The sequence below is a fragment of the Lithobates pipiens genome, unplaced genomic scaffold, assembly GCF_037356315.1.
Source record: "Lithobates pipiens isolate NorthernLeopardFrog02 unplaced genomic scaffold, aLitPip1_a1.2 Scaffold_11, whole genome shotgun sequence".
Classification (NCBI taxonomy): Eukaryota; Metazoa; Chordata; class Amphibia; order Anura; family Ranidae; genus Lithobates; species Lithobates pipiens.
Window position 1 is genome coordinate 25,801,079 of NW_027507696.1, and position 22,801 is coordinate 25,823,879.

General features: G+C 40.0%; 1 protein-coding gene across 2 annotated transcripts in view; it reads left to right on the top strand.

The window, feature by feature from the left end:
• Positions 1-3,785: 3,785 nt before the first annotated feature.
• Positions 3,786-22,801, top strand: part of SHC3 (SHC adaptor protein 3) — a 162,787-nt gene continuing 143,771 nt past the window's right edge. Inside the window, exons 1-2 of one of the 2 annotated variants that reach the window (XM_077469998.1) lie at positions 3,786-4,159; positions 5,157-5,799. In XM_077469998.1, the coding sequence (XP_077326124.1) occupies positions 5,260-5,799 (540 nt within the window). In that variant the 5' untranslated portion in view covers positions 3,786-4,159; positions 5,157-5,259. The remainder of the gene's footprint in view (positions 4,160-5,156; positions 5,800-22,801) is intronic. The other variant, XM_077470008.1, reaches the window with a different exon arrangement.

Here is a 22,801-nt window from a genome sequence, read left to right on the forward strand (position 1 = left end):
GAAATAGTTTAGCTTTACTTCTCTAAAACTAGTATGTGGCACAGGAATCATAAAATGCCTGCTATTTCTGCTATGCCTGCTGTTCAAACCTTCTTCAATCACAGGTATTTGTCCACATTACAAAGTATCTTTAAGCCTTTGACAAACAGCATATACTATACATCCTGTCTGTCCATCTCTTGGTAGCCATATAGCATACATATGCATATACACTCCACGGCCACTTTATTATCTACACCTGTTCAATTGCTTGGTAACACAACTTACTAATCAGCCAATCACATGGCAGAAACGCAATGTATTAGGAATCTAGACGAGGTGAAGGCGACTTGCTGAAGTTCAAACTGAGCATCAGAATAAAGGAAGAAAGGGGATTTAAGTGAATTTGAACATGGCATGGTTGTTGGTGCCAGAAGGGCTGGTCTGAGTATTTCATAAACTGCTGATCTACTGGGATTTTCATGTACAACCATCTCTAGGGTTTACAGATAACGGTCCAAAAAAAAAAGAAAATATCCAGTGAGCGGCAGTTGTGTGGACGAAAATGCTTTGTTAATGTCAGAGGTAAGAGGAGAATGGGCAGACTGGTTCAAGATGATAGAAAGGCAACAGTAACTCAAACAACCACTTGTTGCAACCAAGGTATGCAGAATACCATCTCTGAAAGCACAACACATTGAACCTTGAAGCAGAAAATCACACCGGGTGCCATTGCTATCAGTTAAGAATAGGAAACTGAGGCTACAATTTGCACAGGCTCACCAAAATTGGACAATAGAAGACTGGAAAAACATTGACTGGTCTGATGAGTCTTTTTTACGTTTTTAAGGTAATCTACTATATTTTCAAAAACTGTACTCATGCAGGTGGCGTAACAGACAAATTACTGAAGTTTGAAGTTATAACTTCCAACCAGTAATTTCCCAGTAAATAGATAAATGATTATGTTATAACATATATAGTATAATAATATATGATTTAGCTTGATTAAAACAGTACCTTTTCCGCAGCAACAGATTCTCATTCTCCTTGTTAACTGTGTGAGAAAAACATGGGATTATGGGTAAATCTTATGCTATTTGCTTCTAGTTAAGAGGGCTGGGCTGGAAGGGAGCATGTATCTTTTAGACACATGCTCCCTTCTATGACACTGCAGTGAGAGGACAGCCTCCACTGCAGCATTTTTATTGGACAGCTTGTTCCAAAGGTGCTTTACCATTGGTCCAAGGTTCCAAGCTGTCCATTAAGCTCAGTGCCTCTGACAAGAAGTAAGAGGCACCGCAAGCTCAGCCTCTCAGTCTGCTGCAAACAGAGTGTGCCAGCTTATATTTAAACTAGCTGCTCTGTATGTAGCTTCTGACAGGCTGCACAAGAAGCACAAGAAGCCCAAGAAGCCTGTATCTCCAGAACTATAGGAGGCAGGAGCCCCAATTTTTGACCTGTGGTGGAATAAGACCTCAGCGACTTACCCCAGGTCGCAGAGCTATGACCCTCAAAGCTTTATCGTTTTTTTTTATTTTTGGTGATTTATTTTTTATTTTTATGTTCATGGCAGGTGTGGCATGTCTGACTTGCCAGTATATTTTGGGTCATTGTCATGCTGGAAGACCTATCCACGACCAATCTTCAGGGTTCTGGCTGAGGGAAGAAGGTTGTCATCCAAGATTTTACAATACAGGGCCCCGTCCATTGGTCCTTCAATGCGGCAAAATGGGCCTGTACCTTCAGCAGAGAAACAGCCACAAACCATACTGTTTCCACCTCTGTGCTTGACTGTAGGGATGGTGTTCTTGGGGTCATAGTCAGCATTTGTATTTGTGTGGATAATGCAGCAAAACACATATGATGATATTGGTTGACATTAAGGCAAGAATAATATGTCATAGCTGCACAGGGGAACCCTGGCATATGACAAACAAATTTAACATGCCAAGATTTTATTATGATTGAATTTACAAAATCCCCAAAAACTGATTAATCAGGTTTAGGTGGACCTATCTTTTAACTAGATGGCCATTTGTAGGAGTCTGAATGCTGTTTATTTAAGCTTCTTGCCTGACCTAGTCATCAAATCATTGCATTGACGGTACAGTTTGCAGATATTGATTTTATTTCAGCTTTTGTTTTCATGTTCACGGCACTGTGAACACCCATAGTCATTTTCTTTTCATAATGGCTTATATAACGTTGTGCATGTTCTAATTCACAGAAAAATTAACCCTCTTTTGTAAATTGCCTGGAGATATGTAGCGTACAGCCGAGACCTTTGTGTGTATCGTCATCTAACTTTTAATACACCCACGATATTTCAGTAAATAATTGACCATTATTTGCTTGCTTTATTCCTACCAAAACCTAATGATTTCATTGAAGAATTCCAACATATTCTTGTTCCCGTGTGCGTTTCCAAGGCAACTCCTGTTGCTAAGGGAGGGTTCTCACACTGCTTGTAGCTGTATGAATTGTTCCCTTGAAAAGTCAGGTAGTCTGAAAATCTTGCCGTTTTTTGCGTATGTTTCTGCTTTATAAACCCCTACTGTGCTGGAACAGCTAACAGTAAATAGACTTACAATTGCTTGCTAATGACGTAGCCTCAAAGAGAGGAAAAAAATAAATATATATATATATATATATATATATATATATATATATATATAATATCAGTAATATCTCTTTATTGCTTATACATGTTTTAAGATGCAAAAAAATAAAATAATGCAGGCTATCTGTGTGCTTCTACCATTAAGAAAAAAGCAATACTATTTTAATTTGGTACTTTAGAGAATAAAAGATCACGTCATGACTTGTTTTTCTGGGTGAATAACTGTTATTTACATTGATTTGAATATGTCAACATTTACTTAAATATCTTTTTATTCATTTATATAGCATTTTATGGTTTCAAAAACGATATTAAAAAGAAAATAATTTTTATATTCAGCAAATACTCTATGGTATTATCCCTGTGCTTCTTTTTATTTAGGCCTTTATATGCATTTCACTGGCTTTTGCTGCCATTTCTGCAACTGTACTGCTCTTTTTATATTATAGAGTTTCTCAGAAAACAAATACATATTTTTAATTGCATGTTGTATAATTGCAAAGCAGTAAGCACTGACATTTTTCATGCTTCTGCAGTTTTGCATCAGTGTAATGACTTAAAGCATACCGATAATCCATTGCTGCGCACGCAAAAACCTATGCTGTACAATTAAAAGAGTTTATGGTTCTAGGTATGCCATACTGATGAAAGCGTTGATTCAGTTGGCTGCATATGTTACTGTACACCATTTTTTTCATGTATTGTATATCGATGCACACCACTTCCTTTTCAGCACCCCATGAAATGTTATATATGTTTTAAAATAGCAGCTTGTCTTTTTTTCTTAGCAAGGGGTTAAATCCACAGGATATATAGTGTCCAATCCATTACCCATGAGACCATCCTGCAGGGCTATGTTGCTCAATATGTCAATTTAATGTGCTGGAATAGGCATATTAGACAGAATGAGCACATTCATGAATGAAGCAGGTATACTAAAACGTACGCTGGAGATAAGGATTTTTCTTTTTTTATCAGACAGGCAGCATTTTCTTTCTTTTTTTTTTTTTTGTCTTCAACATCCTTTTCTGTCTCCTGCTGCAAAGATGCATTTGTTTGTCTGTTGCCTCCTTAATTAGGTTAGATTTTGCTGTATAAAGAATGCTGCCTGTGATCAAAATGGACTCTTCCACTATTTAGCAAGCCTTTGTTGAATGAGTCATGCAGGCTGTCTCTCATTGGATGGAACGGTTAGCACCCAAGGGATTGCCAAGCAGAGGCTGCATGGCCCTGCTTCATTCACAGAATTATTGATATGCGAGCCAGCCCTTTTCATTCACACAAATAGAGTTTCATTCACATTTTTGCGATTTTCCCTTTGTAGCTAATGAAGAGAGGCTTTTGGGAATTTTAGGTGTTCCGTTGTATTAGCTAACAGCTGAAACTATCTATGATGTGAGTATTCGTTGTTGCTATGCTAACAGACAGAATGGGTGAGATGAAGGCTGTGAGGATACTGCAGCGGGCTGTGTCGTTTGCTTAATGAAAGGCTTTTCTGCACTGGGAACTCCATCTTCCATTAAACATCTCCGTTATCCGTGGCTCCTGGGAGCAAAGGTGCTTTTTTTTTTTTTATTGTGTCACAAATTAGACTAATTAAATATCTTTATTGGAAAGTTTTTTTTTTTTTTTGCTTTTGTACTTTCTGAGTTGCAGTTGTTGAATAATAAGGGGGGGGGGGGGGGGGGGGGGGGGGGGTCTTTAACGTAATGTGCTGCAGTGGGAGACTTGACAGATCACTTATTTTACATGTCTATTGTTTAGCATCACTTGTGGCCTGGTAAATCGCTAGGGGAATTTCAATCCTATTAGGAACAAAGGATGCTCTAGCTTTTAAACTACCTTTAGTATTAACCATTAACTCAAAAGAATACGTTTCTTGTTCAGATCTATCATTATAATATATACGGTATTACATAGTCTTTAACACAAAATATTGCTGTATTTGCTACTGTGGTCTATGTAAAGTGTTTTATAGAAACAGCTGATGATGAATAAACCAGCTTTATTTATTTAAAAACTTTTGTGAAAGTGCATTTTGAAAATTTAGACTGATGTTACATAAAGATTCATTTTGATGAATAGTGACTTTTTTTTTTCTCTCTCTCAATCACTCTAATCTATATATCTATCAATCAGGATTTGCACTGACACATTTGGCCTAATATAAGAAAGCATATTTTATTTGATACCGAACAGGGTTGTTAAAGGCGTACATCAGTTTGGGGGAGAAGGGGCAAACTGACATAACTTGAAGAAATGATCTGTTTGCGAAGTTAGGGGAAGGAAATTTGAGAATTGATTGGTTCTATAGTGCTGTAAGTGGGTGGATGTTTTTTGTGCTACAGGAAGTGATTTGCAGTGCTCACTGAGCCTTTTGTTGAAAAGGGTCTCCTCATTTGTGTGAGTCATGCTTTTGCTGTGAGCGAGTTGGCAGCTCTAACCAGAAGTGGAATGTCATATAGAATTGTCTTAGGAAAATTCAACCCTTTATGCTCTTTGGTATTTTTCACAATTTTGCTACCTATCTGTATTTTTTTTTCTTTTGCAATAGGTTTTACAGGTATCGTTATGAACCTCTGGCAATGTTAGCAAAGGTGGTTCTTAGACTGGCATCAGCTTTGCCACAGCATATGAAAGAAACTAGGTAGAAGGGCATGCTTCAACGTACCAAGTACAACCGCTTCAAGAATGAATCTGTGACACCGGTCGATGATCTCTTGAGCAACCTGTCCATGAACAGTAAAGTCTCCACGGTCGCCGGTACTCCAACTACAATTTCGTGCCCGGTTGCGAGTGCAGATTTACCGAAGGACCAAGAAGATGGATCCACCTCTCTTTGTACGTTTATTCACAAAGTGTCTCACTTAAAACTGTCCAACACAGGCAGCCTGTTGGGTATCAAAAACCTTTCCTCTGCAGTAAAGGAGCTTGCTGGATCCAAGTTACAGGGTAGCTCTCCTGCTCTAAGTACGGCAGCAGGAGCCTCAGACAACACATGTAACCTTGTCTCTACCCCTCCGTGTTCACAGCAGGACGGGAGCAAGATGAGCACAGGGAAAAAAACACGCTCAGATGAAATGCATCTGGGAGGTGAAGATTGGAATCAAAGTAGCAGCTTTGTCAATAAGCCTTCTCGAGGATGGCTGCACTCGAATGAGAAGATCCAGGGACCTGGAGTGACGTACATTGTGAAGGTTGGTCTGCTTGTACCCATTTCTGTTTGTGCTTTCTTTTTTCTCTTTTTATAAATCAACAGTTTGGTATGTTTTTAATATTAACCAGCATCCTGTCTATAGAACAGGATTTCTGATGGTTCTCTTGGGCTGGGATGTAATAGACTGCCTGTTAATTGCTTTATCTTCATATTATCTGGCCTTGTGATTTTGTGATCATAGGCAGTCTTATATTTTGAATCTACATTATTTTGAATCTACATTAAAACAGCCTGAAGCATTTGCACCTAATTACCATATCTATGAAAACCGAAGGTGGAAACCCAGTACTGATTCACTGTTTATCGTTTCATGCTGATGAGAAATTGGGAATCTCTTTTTCAGTGATTAGAGGGTAATCACAATGAAAGCATTCTATGGGTTATCTGTATGTTTCCATGATAATAAACCTTGTAAACCTGTCTATGTCATTGCTTCATTTGAAACCTGTTGTAAGGAAGCAAGATTAAAGGGACCTTGTAGCGTGTTATGATGAACTCTTGTAAATAAAACAATTGTAGATGTATATTGCTGGCACATGCAGTGAGATGCATTCAGCTGAATACTCACATACAATATACATTGTCAAAATAATAGCATTCATATTAATTACTGTAAGTAATTAATTACTCAAGCAAATGTACCATTTATGTTTCCTTATTATCAAGAAATGCGGGCAACACGATTGCTTCTTCTTACAAATCTTTATTGGGCACTAACAGCAGTGCTACATCTATAATTCTAACGCGTTTCGGCCAGAGCCTTCCTCATTAGCTGTTATTCTACATTTTATTAAACAGGTTACTTTAAATATAGATGATAAAATCTGCTCTGTCGATACTGCTGAATGAAGCCTGCTCCTTAGTCAGTAGCAATGTGTTTGATTAGAATCAGGCACCTCTTTCTTTTATGAATTATTCTCCACAATTCTCAGTAAGATCAACAGCTCGTTTTGTCTTTTGTATTCAGTTGTACACAGAACGATGTAACGCATGACCATTTCTGTAGTGTGTAAGCTTCCACTCTTCTTTGTCAAAAGAACAAAAAATACAGTGTATTTGATTAAAGGATTCATGTAATTTCTATGTGGCTTTTTACATTAATAGTGATTTTTAAAAAATATATATTATTTGTTCAAAGCTGCTAGTTTTTAGTAGAATGTAGTAAAGTCATATGCTATTCACAAACCTTGCATTTATCACTTGTATAAATGTACATAGTGTTACTTTTTTTTATCAAATCATTTATATCTTCTGGCTGGCCATAGATCACCAGATATTTCCACAGGAACAGGAGGCAGGGAGAAATCTGTCCATCAGTATACAATTTTGCTGAGCTCCAATCGCATTTCTTGCCTGATGCTGACCACAGTACATAGTGGTCCTTTGGTCCTTCAACATCATATTAGAAAATCCTAGTAATCAGTGCCTCCAACTATCTGAATTGCATTTTATCATCTGCTAGAAAGTCAGAAAAGGCACGATAATTGAAAGGAATGATTAAAATTAGGTCAGTTTTTCTTTCTAATATTTGTCGTATTATTAGTTTTTTTACCTATATTTTGTAGCATATACCTATGCTCTCAAAGTTTGTTCTGGCTATCTAGTATGCCAATAGTAAATATATTTTACAGTAGTTATGGCACATTGCAAATTCTGATGTTTTCTTTAAGATATTGGCTTTGGTAAAGACAAGACAATTAATGATCTTTGGATGCTGTGTACGGCAATTACCAAAATACTTTCTGGTTTGGAAAATTCAGCTCTCACTTCAAACATACCCATGGTCCATATAAACATGGTGTTAGAAACTCTGTATATACACGCACATTTTATGACCAAAAATTAAAAGTTTGCCTTTTTGCTAAAATGAAAAAAACGGCTTGTCACTTGACTTTAAATTTTATTTAATTTTTACATTGTATATAACAGAACTATATGCTTTTTTAATAGTGATCTCTAGTTTTCATTTAAATCGGTCTTACAAATATTACACACAGTATCTAGCACTTCCACCTAGCAGCACTAGGGTTGTTGGCTCGAATCCCAATTACGGCACTACCTGCCTGGAGTTTGCATGTTCTCTCTGAGCTTGCGTAGGTTTCCTCCCACACTCCAAAGACATGCTGGTAAGTTAATTGGCTCCTATCCAAATTAGCCCTAGTAAGTAAGTGTATGTATGAATGTGAGTTAGGGACCTTAGATTTTAAGCTCTTTGAGGTCAGGGACTGATGTGAATGTATAATAAATGTCTAAAGAGCTGCAGAAATTAACTATGCTATATAAGTACCTTTAATAAATAAATTACCTAAACTGTTCGGTGAAGAGTTTGTAACAGTGTTACCCAACTGCTTCCCTGGGATAACAGTGTGGCCTTTTTGGCCTACCACAGTTACCCCATAATACTTTCTCACTTATATTTTTCTAAAAAAGTATTGATACAAATTAAACAAGAGATGTGGAATTCTGTACTGGACACCAAGAGTGCTGCTATCTTATCTAGGCCATCAGTAGAATGTGCACTTTATTGAGAGATGTTAATTCCACTAGCAGCATATTACCATGCACTAGTAAGCACCAGTATTTTTCTTCTGATAAAGTTTATATTGTAATCTTCAGACATTTAAAGAAAAATTATAGGCATGGCATTTTTTTACATAGTTACATTGGTCCAGCTTGGACCAGTATAAATATGCATATATTATAACTGTGGGTTCCCTGTAGAGCTGGAAATCACACCGCTACTCCAGTGTTCTCCACTACCTTCTGAGTTCTGTTCTAAGCGGCTGTCCTGCTGCATTCTGAACACAGGAGTTCTCCTGCTCAGCATGGACACCATTCAGAGAATGTTTTTCATGTTCTCAGTGAATGCAAAGCATCCTCTGATTGGATTAGGTAAAGAGGCAGACCAGTGACATCACTCTCTCCACCTCATTCAATCAAAGAATCAGGGACATAGAAGCTGGGGGAGATTATTTCAAGCTTCTATAGGGATCCCACAGGTATAGTATATGCATAGTTAAATTGATTCAAGCTGAACCAATGTAACTGTGTAAAGAATTCTTGGAAAGAAGTCAGGGGCATGTTATTGTGACACAGAAACTAGGAAGTGGTCCACTGTTGCTGTTTTAGCCAAGCCAATGTTTTGCCTTGTGCCTTGACAGTAGGGATGGGCCGAACACTCCCCCCCCCCCCCCCCCCCGGTTCGGTTAGCACCAGAACATGCGAACAGGCAAAAATTTCTAGCGAACATGCAAATTCCATTAAAGTCTATGGGACACGAACATGAAAAATCGAAAGTGCTAATTTTAAAGTCTTATATGCAAGTTATTGTCATAAACAGTGTTTGGGGACCCGGGGACTGCTCTAGAGGATATGTATCAATGCAAAAAAAGTTTTTAACCGCTTGCTGCCTGCCAGCCGTCATATGACGGCCAGGTGGCGTGGCTCTCGTTCTGGGTGGGCGTCATGTGACGTCTGTCCATTTAAACAGGGAATGTGCGTGTTTGCATTCATGCATCCCTGTACCTTCCCCTGTACCTTCAGTGGCAGCGTGTCACTGAGACACTGCTCGGCACTGAGGGGGATGAACAGCCATTGGGCATGGCTGTTTACCACATGATTGGCTGTGATGAAGTCACGGCGTTCACAGGTGGTACCACCCCACTTTGCACGGCGTATGCGCTCGATTGCAAGCACGCTGCACGTACACATGGGTGGCGGCGTGTTCCCGGGAACACTGCTCATCACCAATTCTGGTAAACAGCCATTGGCCAGTAGCTGTTTACCACGTGATTGGCTGTGATCCTTTCACAGACGATCACTAAATGTCAACAAACCGCGGTAAGAAGATGTTACTGGGTTCTTCTTCTCACACACCGATCTTGTGTGAGAAGGAGATTGCAGTAACATCTAGTTACCACTTACAGTGTACACCAATCACACTGATTGCCCCCCCAATAAAGAGGACCTGTCACCACCCATCAAAGTACCTGTCACAGTTCATCTGAGTACCTGTCAGTCCATATGAGTACCTGTCACAGTTCATCTGAGTACCTGTCACAGTTCATCTGAGTATCTGAGTACCTGTCACAGTCCATCTGACTACCCGAGTACCTGTCACAGTTCAACTGAGTACCCGAGTACCTGTCAAAGTTCATCTGAGTACCCGAGTATCCGAGTACCTGTCACAGTCCATATGAGTACCTGAGTACTTGTCACAGTTCATCTGAGTACCCGAGTACCTGTCACAGTCCATATGAGTACCTGTCAAAGTCCGTATGAGTACCCAAGTACCTGTTACAGTCCATATGAGTACTTGTCACAGTTCATATGAGTACCGAGTACCTGTCACTGCCCTTCAGAGTTCCCGAATACCAGTCACCAGCCCATCAGAGTACCCGAGTACCTATCTGTAGCCCATCAGAGTACCTGAGTACCTGTCACAAGGCCATCAGAATACCCGAGTGCCTGTCACCAGACCATCAGAGTACCCAAGTACCTGTCACCAGGCCATCAAAGTACCCAAGTACCTGTCACCAGCCCATCAGAGTAACCGAGTACCTGTCACTAGCCCATCAGAATAACCGAGTACTTGTCACCAACCCATCAGAGTAACCCGGGTACCTGTCTGCAGCTCATCAAGTTACCCGAGTACCTGTCTGCAGCCCATGCCTCATAGAATATACGTTGGGGTGTTTGCTTTTCAAAATGGGGTCATTTTGTGGGTAATTCCACTGGGCTGGTGCTCAAGTACCTTCAAAAGTGTGATAGGTAGGAATGAAATGAGATGTGTAATTTATGCTCCTAGAACACCTGAAGGTGCTACTTCAATGTTGGGCCTCTGTATGTGGCCAGGCTGTGTAAAAGTCTCACAAATGTGGTATCACCATACTCGAGAAGAGTAGCGTAATGTATTTTGGGGTGTAATTTATGCTATGTACATGCTATGTGTTAGAAATATCTTATAAATTGATAACTTTGTGTAAAAAAAATGTCTTTTCATTTTTTTCCCACATTTTCCAAAAACTTCTGGAAAAAAATTAACCATTCAAAAGACTTATTATGTCTCGAAGATTATACGATGGGGTGTTTGCTTTCCAAAATGCAGTCATTTTGTGGGCAATTCCATTGTCCTGGTGCTCCAAGGCCTTCAAAAATGTAATAGGTGGTTGAGAAATGAGATGTGTCATTTATGCTCGTAGAACGCCTGAAGGTGCTACTTCAATGTTGGTCCTTAGTATCTGGCCAGGCTGTGTAAAAGTCTCACACATGTGGCATCGCCATACTCAGGAAGAGTAGCAGAATGTATTTTGGGGTGTAATTTGTTTTATGCATATGCTGTGTGTGAGAAATATGATGATAATATGACAATTTTGTAAAAAAAAAAATCTTCATTTTTCAAAGAATGGTGGGGAAAAAATGACAACTTAAAAAAACTCACCATGCTACTTACTTAATACATTGGGATGTCTACTTTCTAAAAATGGGTAATTTGGGGGGTATTTTTACTTTATTGACTTGTTAGTGTCTCAAGAAATTAGATTCACCTGATGTAATGAAGGATTGATCAGATGGGATCAATTTTCAGTGATTGGCACCATAGATTGTAGATAACTTTCACAAAGTAAATATTATACAATAATTTGAGTTATTTTTACCAAAGATATGTAGTGGTATAAATTTTGGCCAAAATGTATGAAGAAAAATTACTAATTAGCAAAATTTTACTACAGAAACCACGTCACAACGTTATGCTCTTTTTTTATTTATAGCACAAAAAAAAAACAAACACTAGTGATTAAATAGCACCAAAAGAAAGCTCTATTTGTGTGAAAAAAAGGATGCAAGTTTCATATGGTACAGTGTTTCATGACTGAGTAATTGTCATTCAAACTGTGAGAGCGCCGAAAGCTGAAAATTGGTCTGGGTAGGAAGGGGGTGTGAGTGCACTGTATTGAGGTGGTTAAAGTGATCGTTTTTTCAGGAGCAATGATTTTAATAATGCTTAAAGTGAAACAATAAAAATTAAATATTCCTTTAAATATTGTGTCTGGGGGGCCACCTTAGTCTGCCTGTAAAAGTGGCGCATCTGTGTGATGTGTAGAACAGTGCCGCAGCAAAATAATATTTCTAAATGAGAAAATGTAATTTAAACTTGCTCGCAGCTGTAATGTATTGCCGGCTCCCGACAATATAGATAAAAAATCAAGGAAAAAATTGGCGTTTGGTTCCCCCCCCAGTCCATACCAGGCCCTTCGGGTCTGACAATTGCGCGGTCATGCGACGTGGCTACCCAACAAAATTGGCTTCCTTTTTTTTCCACAAATAGAGCTTTTTTTTGGTGGTATTTGATCACCTCTGCGGTTTTTATTTTTTGCGCTATAAACAAAAATAGAGCGACAATTTTGAACAAAATGCATTATTTTTTACTTTTTGCTATAATAAATATCCCCCAAAAATATATAAAAAAACATTTGCTTTCCTCAGTTTGGGGCGATATGTATTCTTCTACATAGTTTTGGTAAAAAAAAATCGCAATAAGCGTTTATTGATTATAGCATCTACAAAATAAAGGCGATAGTTTTATGGCATTTTTATTAATATTTTTTTTCTAGTAATGGTGGCAATCTTTTTTTATTGTGACTGCGACATTATGGCGGACACGTCGGACAATTTTGACACATTTTTGGGACCATTGGCATTAATACAGCGAAAAAATGCACTGATTACTGTAAAAATGTCACGGCAGTGAAGGGGTTAACCACTAGGGGGCAGTGTAGGGGTTAAGTGTGTGTGTTTTTTTTACTGTAAGGGGCGTGGCTTGGCGTGTGACGTCACTGATCGTCTTTCATAACAGGGAACAGAGGATCAGTGACAGCCTCACTAGGAAGCACGAGGAGAGGTTTGTTTACACTTACCTCTCCTCGTTCTTCAGCTCTGTGACCCGATTGTGGGACACCGGCGGCGATCAGGTCCGCGGGACCCGCGGCCATGGTCACAGAGCTCAGGACCGGGTTGCGAGTGCGCTGCCGGCGGTGCACTCGCGACCTACAGCTGGGCACTTAAAGGGCAACGTACCTGTACGAGCTTGTGCCATTCTGCCAACGTATATCAGCGTGAGGCGGTCCTTAAGAGGTTAAGAGGCATATTCAGACCTTTTCAGGATGTATGGCACCCTGATGGCCCCTCCCACCACCCATGAACTGCATTATTACATAGAGAAGCACAAAGATCCAATGATGAGGTCACTAGGTCTAAAATATGGTATGCAAAGAAAATGGAAAGGTTTTACTGAAAGCTTTCATAAGCATGGGGGAGGGCGCATATATAGCAGATTAAACTTCAGGTTTAAGAGAAAACATTTCTAATATAGAGGGTCCATCATATAAATAATTCAGTCATCAAACATACAAGAGCACAGCACATGATCTTACTTTCTAATGTTCAGTTCATTATGTCACCATGCCTTCCCTGTGTGCTTCCAGGATGCCAAGGCTGGGTTCACATATATGCGAACTGGATGCGTTTTTTAACAGCATCCAATTTACATAACATGTGAGTGTGACCAGCTTTCAATGGAACCGGTTCACACATGTCCGGGGCAGCTGCGGTGTGGTTTTGAAAAGAATCCTGTGTGTTTTTGGGTCCAGTTCAGGTGCGAATTCAGGGAATAATTCACGCCTGAATCGCAACAGAAACGCACAGGACACCAGACTGCAAATCGCACTGCAGATATGTGAACCCACCCTTGCAGGCTCAAAAAGTGGTTTCAATAGCATATATTGGTATCAGAAAGATTGTTTTTTGTCCCCCATTATTCATGAAGTTAATTTAAAGAGGAGCTGCACCTAAAAAAAAAATATTAAAAGCCAGCAGCTACTAATATTGCAGCTGCTGACTTTTAATAATATCACACTTACCTGTCCCAGGTTCCAGCGATGTCGGCGGCAGATAACGAGCGATCGCTCGTCTCGCTGCAGCCACCGCCGCCATCCTCTGTCAGGGAATCGGGAAGTGAAGCATGAGGGCTTCACTGCCCGGTTCCCTACTGCGCATGCGCGAGTTGCGCTTCTCTTTTGGTCCCCCGCTGTGTCTCTGGGAACTGTGTGTTTCCCAGAACACAACGGGGGGGGGGGGGGTTGGAGCCATGCGGGGGTGGGCGGAGCCATGCGGCGGTCTGGCCGGAAGTGGGTGCAGATACCTGGATTATCCAGGTAACTGCACCCCCCTCCCCCCCGAAAGGTGCCGATTGTGGCACCGGAGGGGGGAGGGATAATACTAGCGGAACTTCCCCTTTAGGGTGAAGAACCGCTTTAATGTCAATAATGCAAGAAAGAGGGAATGCACTCGTCAGTTATAATGTAACTAGAATATATGGAGAGACTGTATAAGTGGTGGACCGATAAGCAGTATTTTATTTTTTTTATTTTATTTTTTTTAACAAAAGTAATGGATTTCTAAGCAAGGATTGCAATAGGTCTAGTTTTTTGAAAAAACGATTTTTGTTGTTTGTGGTAACCAACAGGTTTGTTTGTTTGTGTCATATTTCTAGTGATTATAGGAGAATGAATGAAACAATCAGATTGGCTACCCCATTCTTCATGATGAACTGTGTATCCCTTCACTCACACACACTCTCTTTTATATAGTTACATAGTTAGTCAGGTTGAAAAAAGACACAAGTCCATCTAGTTCAACCATAAAAAAATAAAAAATAAATAAATAAAAATAAATTCAAGCAACTATTTATTTTTTAATGAAAATTATAGGATCTATCTACCTAAAATATATATTTCAATAGGAGAGCAAATGAAGGAAAATCTCCCCAATGTCACACAAGCAGCAAAAAAACAAAAACAAAAAAACCCAAGTATTCAAAGAGCTGACCCTTGTTTTTTTTTTTTTGCAAATCGTTTTTATTGAGTTTTTCATTATCATTTAACATTGCCCTGAGCTGGCCCTTGTTTACATTTATTCTGTCGTTTGTTCTGCCGTCAGATTAAAAAAACCTGTTCCTATTAATTCTCAAATGACAAATAAATTATGGAAATTAAAATAAAATCTTAAAGCTTACAAATCTTAAACCCCCATCAAATCATTCCCCGCATCTATTACCCTTTGTACCACCACCCCCTCCTTTAGAATGTAAACTCTATGAGCAGGGTCCTCCTCTCCCTTCTGTATTGAACTGTACTGTAATTGTGCTGTCCCCCTCTACATTGTAAAGCACTGTGTAAACTGTTGGCGCTATATAAATTGTGTATAATAATAATAATAATAAAGTGTTCTTAAAGCGGGAGTCCACCGGGAGTCCGCCGTTTTTTTTTTTTTAAAAGCCAGCAGCTACAAATACTGCAGCTGCTGACTTTTAAAATAGTGACACTTACCCGCCCAGCGCGCCCGCAATGTCGGCACCCGAAGCCGATCTTTCGATCGTCTCTCGGGTGCTGCCGCCGCCATCTTGGGTATGGGAATCAGGAAGTGGAGCCTTTCGGCTTCATTTCCCGGTTCCCTACTGCGCATGCGCGAGTCACGCTGCGCAATAAGGATGGTCCCCGCTGTCTCTGGGATCCGTGTGTTTCCCAGCAGGCAGCGGGGGACTTTCGAAAAGGGGCGTAGATTCTGCGGAAAGGGGCGTACCTTCTGCAGAATCTACACCGGAAGTGGGTGCAGATACCTGTACTGTACAGGTACCTGCACCCCCCTCCCCCCTGAAAGGTGCCAATTGTGGTGCCGGAGGAGGGGAGGATTCCAATGAGCGTAAGGTCCACTTTAGGGTGGACCTCCGCTTTAATAAAATACTAACAATTTGTTAGTGCAGGCAACTCGGCGCATGGTAGGTTTTCCCACTTTGTGTTCCTCCTAATGCTATCAGATATTGCTAGCAAAAGGGAAAAATACTATGGTGGCTCCTTAATCTGTTAGCTAATATTTATTGAATATGGCTGCCTCCATTTGAGTTCATTATCACACACGCTAAGCAGAAACACAGATCTCTGTTTCCCCCAGTCAAACCACCCCCCCTACAGTTAGAAAACACCCCCTAAGTACACACTTAACCCTTTGGTCGCCCCCAATATTAACCCCTTCTCTGCCAGTGTCATTAGTACAGTGACAGTGAATTTTTTAGCACTGATCACTGTAATAATGTCACTGGTCCCCAAAAAGTGTCAAAAGTGTCAGATAGGTATCTGATTTGTCTGGCACAATGTCGCAGTCCCTCTAAAAATTGCTGATCGCCACCATTACTAGTAAAAAAATAAAAAAATAAAAAGTCCATAAATCTATCCCATAGTTTCTAGACACTATAACTTTTGCGCAAACCAATCAATACACGCTTATTGTTTTTTTTGGTTTACCAAAAACATGTAGCAGAATACATACATATTGGCCTAAACCGATGAAGAAATATGATTAACATTTTTTTAATGGACATGTTTTATAGCAGAAAGTAAAAAATATTGTTTTTTTCTTCAAAATTGTCGGTCTATTTTTGTTTATAGCGCAAAAAATAAAAACCACAGAGGTGATCAAATAATGCCAAAAGAAAGCTCTATTTGTGGGAAAAAAACATCAATTTTATTTGGGTGCAGCATTGCACGACTGCGCAACTGTTTTTTAAAACAACACAGTGCCCTATAGCAAAAAATGGCCTGGTCAGGCCGGAGCTGAAGTGGTTAAGCTAGGATCCTGCTAGATCTTATTTTTGTGAAGCCAACTACAAGCCCTGTTTGTGCTGGGATAAGTCAAAGGTAAGTATACTGAATTTTGGCAGTCATTTTCACCTTTCCCTAATAATAATCCATGAGTTAGTTATCTTAACTATGCCTAAACAGCTCTCAAATTGTATTTGCCTGAATCAGGTATATGACCCTGCTTCATAGGATGGCAATTAACTTTTGGTACCCTACATTTATGGTATTTTAAAGCAAATTGTTGTGTAAGCCTGGCATGGAAACAACATCATACCAGTTGATGAATATCAATGTGAGAATATGTTATTGTGGGAGAAAATTTTTAAGGACAACTCCAGTTAAAGCAGTATTAAACCCGAAAGCATATATTATATTGCAGTTTACCACTTCTTAGATGTGATGGCTGCATTTGTTTTCTTTTTTAGGCTTTCTCTTCTATTTTCATCTGGTGATCAAGCCAGTAAGTTTGTTGTTTTTCAAAAGAACAGGCTCTCCGGCAGAACGTATCAGATACAGAGATGAGACAAACCATGTAACACTAACAGGGGTGCTTACAATGATCAGCTGTTATCTGTTATTTATTAAAACTCTTTATCCCAAAAGGAAAAAAATGGATTGCAGTAACTGTTTATAAAGCATTAGCTGGAGTTTGGCTTCAATTTGTGAATTGAAATTGTTACTAAACCTACCACAGTAAAATCAGTCTGTATATGCAGCACAGCATGCTTGTTATACTCACTGTGGAAGTTAAGGGGTTAATCCTCTGCATTGTGTAAAAAGCCTGTTTTATCTTGTATGCACAGATCCTCCCCCTCCTGCACTGTCTATCTGGGGAAGGCCAGCTAACACAGGCAGGGTAGCCAACCTGCACATGCTCAGTTGTATCGTTTATGCTGGAGAGAACATTTCCTTGTTATTAGAGCTAGCCAGGTCACATGATATTGACATCACACGTGTGGGCATGTATACCGGCCGTAGTAGAAATCTCCTCCTACCTGAACTCTCAGCACTGGAGAAACTGTACAGTTTATCATGCAAGAGTGGTATACAGATCATCCAAAAAGGTATATAGTAGTAGCAGTATTTTAATGTAAAAAGGCACTGTGGGAACTATTTTCATATTACTGGGTTTAGTAACACTTTAAACTGTTTCTAAACCTACATTCACTATACCTGGTCTCCCATAGTACACAAAACAATGAATGCAATTATTGTAGTAAATATAAATTGCTAAATACCTTTTCTCATCAGCAGTGTATAGCAGTATTGTGAACTAGTAAAGCTTGTAGGAGGAGTTCTCATTCTCCCCTGATCCTCTGTCTGGACTTGTCTGGACAGTGCTAATTGGCCCTATGCTGATCACATGCACCCTCCCAAAAAAAAAAAAACTCTCTAGCAATACACACCAAACTGAGCATGTGCAGCCCGTCCCCTGGCTCTGTAAATATCAGGTTATTTTTTGGAGACAGTGGAAGAAGAGGAGGATCAGAGAGACAGGATCAAACAGCTTTTATACACAATGCAAAGAATTAACCCCTTAGGTTCCACAGTGAGTATAACAAGAATGCATTACTGCATATAAAGACTGATTTTACTGTTGTGGGTTTAGTAACACTTTAAATCTGCTAGTACATCTAACACTCCCTTTCCCCCCAAGCTGATAATGATGTTGTCCAAAGGTGCCTCTGTGTCCTTTATCCAGAGTGGGGGTACTCTAATACAGGAGGTGTGTTACTGGGCGGATCATCAGGTGAAAACAGAAGGGAAAAAAGACAAAGAAAAGAAAACTGATGCAGCCACCACACCCAATGATTAGTAAGCTGCAATATATTACATTTTTGGTTATGTGTTTCAAACAGCATTAAAGTGCAAATTGAGTTGTGTATGCTTTTTATTTTTTAGGTACTTGAATGAAAATGTACATTGTACAAAGCACAATATTATGGACCAATAGTAGGCTCTGAAATTGCTCTGAGATAGTGTACAACTTTTGTGGTATACAGATCGCCTTTAGCTATTAAAGTTTTATTAGTAAATGTCCCCTTCTTCCTATAAAAAAATACTTACACTAGCATGTAGACAGTTCACAATCAAAGAGAGAAAACATAGGAGAAAAAGCGATTTGTGTGGGAAATCCCGTGCGCAATCACTTAAAGGTGTAGGAGGGATGATTTCAATTTCAGCAGCTGCTCGCATTTATTTGATGTGTCCACACATATGCAAATTAAAAAGTATAAATATGAATGTGCCGCTTTGCTTATATAATATGTAAATAAATTATATAAAATTTTATTATATTCATTAATGTGTATCCAATAGTGGTTATTGGTTCCTATATTTGACACATTCTCTCACATTGAGTGTCGGTTCACACTCGTGCAATGTCAGACATTGCATGTGATTCACACCGCACTGCTATGCAGATCACATTCGATGTCTGTGCGATGCAAATTCAGCCATACAGATTGTATGGCTGAATTTGCATTGCATTCGGACCAAAATCGGGCAGGAACCTTTCTTTTGTCCACACCAGAATTGGATTGCATGGGTGTGAACACCTATGCAATCCGATTCCTGTCCGAATTCACAGTTCGCACTGCGTTCTGGGAGTGTCATTAACTTTGTATTGACACCCGCAGCGGTTTGCAGAGGGCAGTGTGAACTTCCGGCGATTCAGTTGCAATGAGGGAACCCGCACTGGATTCGCAGGGTTTCCCGCATCGCACCAGTGGGAACCGAGTCTGAACAATATCAACATCTAAATAACATCACCAATTTTTTTATATACTGTATAATAATAAAATGAAACTAAGTATTAAAATTTCTCCCGGGGTTTTTGCAATAATTAAATAACTCTTCAAATAAAAGTGACATATGAATGTACCTGTGGGTATATGTCACTTTTATTTGAAGGAGTTTTTAAATTATTGCACAAACACTGGGAGAACTTTAATACTTATGCCGCGTACACACGACCGGACAATCCGATCGCGCGTGGGCTAATCCGATCGTTTTTCTCTATAAAAATCAGACTTACCTAGAAATAGAACATGTTTCAAATCTGTCCAACTGACTCAATTCCTATCGGGAAAACCGTTCGTCTGTATGCTGGTCCGACGGATGAAATACAACGCAAGGGAAGCTTTTGGCTACTGGCTATTGAACTTCCTTTTTAGTCCCATCTTACGTCATCACGTTCAAAACAAATGGACTTTCGAACAGACTTAGTCCGTTCGTGTGTGGCCAAGTCCGTTCGTTCGGAAGTCCTTCCGTTGGGAAGACCGTCAGACCTAGACTGCCGGAAAGTCCGGTCATGTGTACGCGGCATTAGTTGCACTTTATTATTATATAAAAAAATGTGGTGATATTATTTAGATGTTGATATTGTTTCAATGTGAGAGAATTTGTCAAATATAGAAACCAATAGCCACTATTGCATGCACATTAAGGAATACAGTATCTCACAAAATTGAGTACACCCCTGACATTTTTGTAAATATTTTATTATATCTTTTCATGTGACAACACTGAAGAAATGACACTTTGCTACAATGTAAAGTAGTGAGTGTACAGCTTGTATAACAGTGTAAATTTGCTGTCCCCTCAAAATAACTCAACACAGCCATTAATGTCTAAACCGCTAGAAACAGAAGTGAGTACACCCCTAAGTGAAAATGTCCAAATTTGGTCCAATTAGCCATTTACCCTCCCCGATGTCATGTGACTCGTTATTGTTACAAGGTCTCAGGTGTGAATGGGGAGCAGGTGTGTTCAATTTGGTGTTATTGCTCTCACTCTCGCATACTGGTCACTTGAAGTTCAACATGGCACATCATGGCAAAGAACTTTCTGAGGATCTGAAAAAAAAGAATTGTTGCTCTACATAAAGATTGCCTAGGCTATAAGAGGATTGCCAAGACCCTAAAACTGAGCTGCAGCACGGTGGCTAAGACCATACAGCGGTTTAACAGGACAGGTTCCACTCAGAACAGGTCTCACCATGGTTGACCAAAGAAGTTGAGTGCATGTACATAGCGTCATATCCAGAGGTTGTCTTTGGGAAATAGACCTATGAGTGCTGCCAGAATTGCTGCAGAGGTTGAAGGGGTAGAGGGTCAGCCTGTCAGTGCTCAGACTATACGCTGCACACTGCATAAAATTGGTTTGCATGGCTGTCATCCCAGAAGGAAGCCTCTTCTAAATATGATGCACAAGAAAGCCCGCAAACAGTATGCTGAAGACAAGCAGACTAAGGACATGGATTACTGGAACCATGTCCTGTGGTCTGATGGTGTCAAGCATATGTGGCGGAAACCAGGTGAGGAGTACAAAGACAAATGTTGGGGCAGCACACTCCCCGGCTGGCATGGTAAATGTCACTATATACATCAGAAAGGTAGTTATGCAACTGCAAATAACAAACAGTGTAATTTGCTAGATGTCTTAAAGACCTGAAAGACATAAAAAGAACATGCATATAATGCAATAACAATAACTCTTAATTTAAGGCTTCAAGTTATATCAACTAAAGTTCAAGACACTTTCTTCTTGAAGTTACAGGTAGGATCTAGCAGCATAGGCAAACAAGTTCATTCTCCAGAGGGTAATAGCTGAATAAGTTCTGTGATAGGTCTGATGAAAGTCTTTACAGTCCCTTGTCTTGAAACCTTCACCTCCACCTTACATACCTTACCGTCATCACTAGGAACGCTCTTTACAATAAGTCCCATGGGCCATTCGATTCTTTCAGCTTGCTGGTCCTTAAGCAGAACAAGATCTCCAACTTGTATACTAGGGTTCAGCTTTTGCCATTTCCTGCATCCTTGTTGAGTAGAAAGATACTCCATCTTCCAACGATTCCAGAAGCAGTTGGAGAGGTGTTGTGCTCGCTTCCACTGGTCATAGCACAGATTTCCTGCTTTAAATTTTCCAGGAACAGGAACAGTTCCAAGCTTCTGGGTAAGAAGAGTAGCGGGGGGAGAATAGTTGGGGTCTCTGGATCTTTGGACACTGGAAAAAATGGTCTTGAATTAATTATGGCAAATGCCTCTGCCAGGAAGGTAGTTAGAATCTTGTGGGTAAGTCTTGTGGAATTAAAGTCCATAAACATAGAATCCAATATTTTACGTGTGATGCCTATCATTCTCTCCCATGAGCCACCCATGTGGGAAGAATGAGGAGGATTGAAAATTCATGTACAGCCTTTTTCAGCTAAAAGGTCTTGGATTGGCCTAGAGTTGAGCTGTAACTCTCGACAGGCTCCAACGAAATGAGTTCCACAGTCAGATCTTAGTGTCTTGACTGGTTTTCTGATGGCTAGGAATCATCTTAAAGCATTCATGAAACTTGAGGCATCCATAGATTGTATTGCTTCAATGTGTACTGCACGCACACTCATGCAAGTGAACAGCACTGCCCATCGTTTGCTATTTGCCTCGCCACCTCGAGTTCTGCGGGCTGTTACCATCCATGGCCCAAAGACATCCTGACCAACATGAGTGAAAGTTGGGTCAGTGCTTAACCTGTCAGCTGGCAAATCTGACATTTGCTGTTTCTGGTGTTTTCCTCTCAGTTTGCGGCACTGAACACAGCTGTGGAGTGTATCTGTGATCTGTCTTTTTGCTCCTTTAATCCAAAGGCCTGCAGCTCTTATGGTACCCTCTGTGAAGTGTCTACCTTGGTGCTTAACCCCTTCATGGTAGTGCTATATGAGCAAAGTGGTGATGTGTTGGCGAGCAGGTATAATGAGTGGATTCTGTTCTTGCTCACTGAACTCAACCTTGTTTAAACGTCTACCAACCCTCAACATACCATCATTGTCAATGAATGGATTCAGGTGAACAATTGGACTATTTTTTGCAATGTCCCTTTTGTCACGGATACATTTAATTTCTGAGCCAGACACTCTGTTTTACACTGTGTATTATGATCAATTCACCTTCACAATGTCTTTAGTAGAAAGAAGCTTTTGGCACACGTGCCAACCTTGACAGTGAACATCTGTGGGCTTTGTGTGGAAGCAAACTGCAATATGAACTAACCTTGCGATGGTGCATACAAGCCTTCTCCACTTGGAGAAACGTTCAAAACGTTGACAGCCCAAGACGAGTCTTTTTTCAGTTCTGGTGATGAGGGTTTTAACTTCAGGACAAATCTCTGGATCCTTGTCAGGTTCTAGAAGACTGAAGACATCCTCTGTGGTTTCTTCTGGATGAACCAGGAGGAATTCAGACCCTGTTAACCAAGAAGAATTTCCAATTTCATTCATTCATTCAAAGACACTTGCAG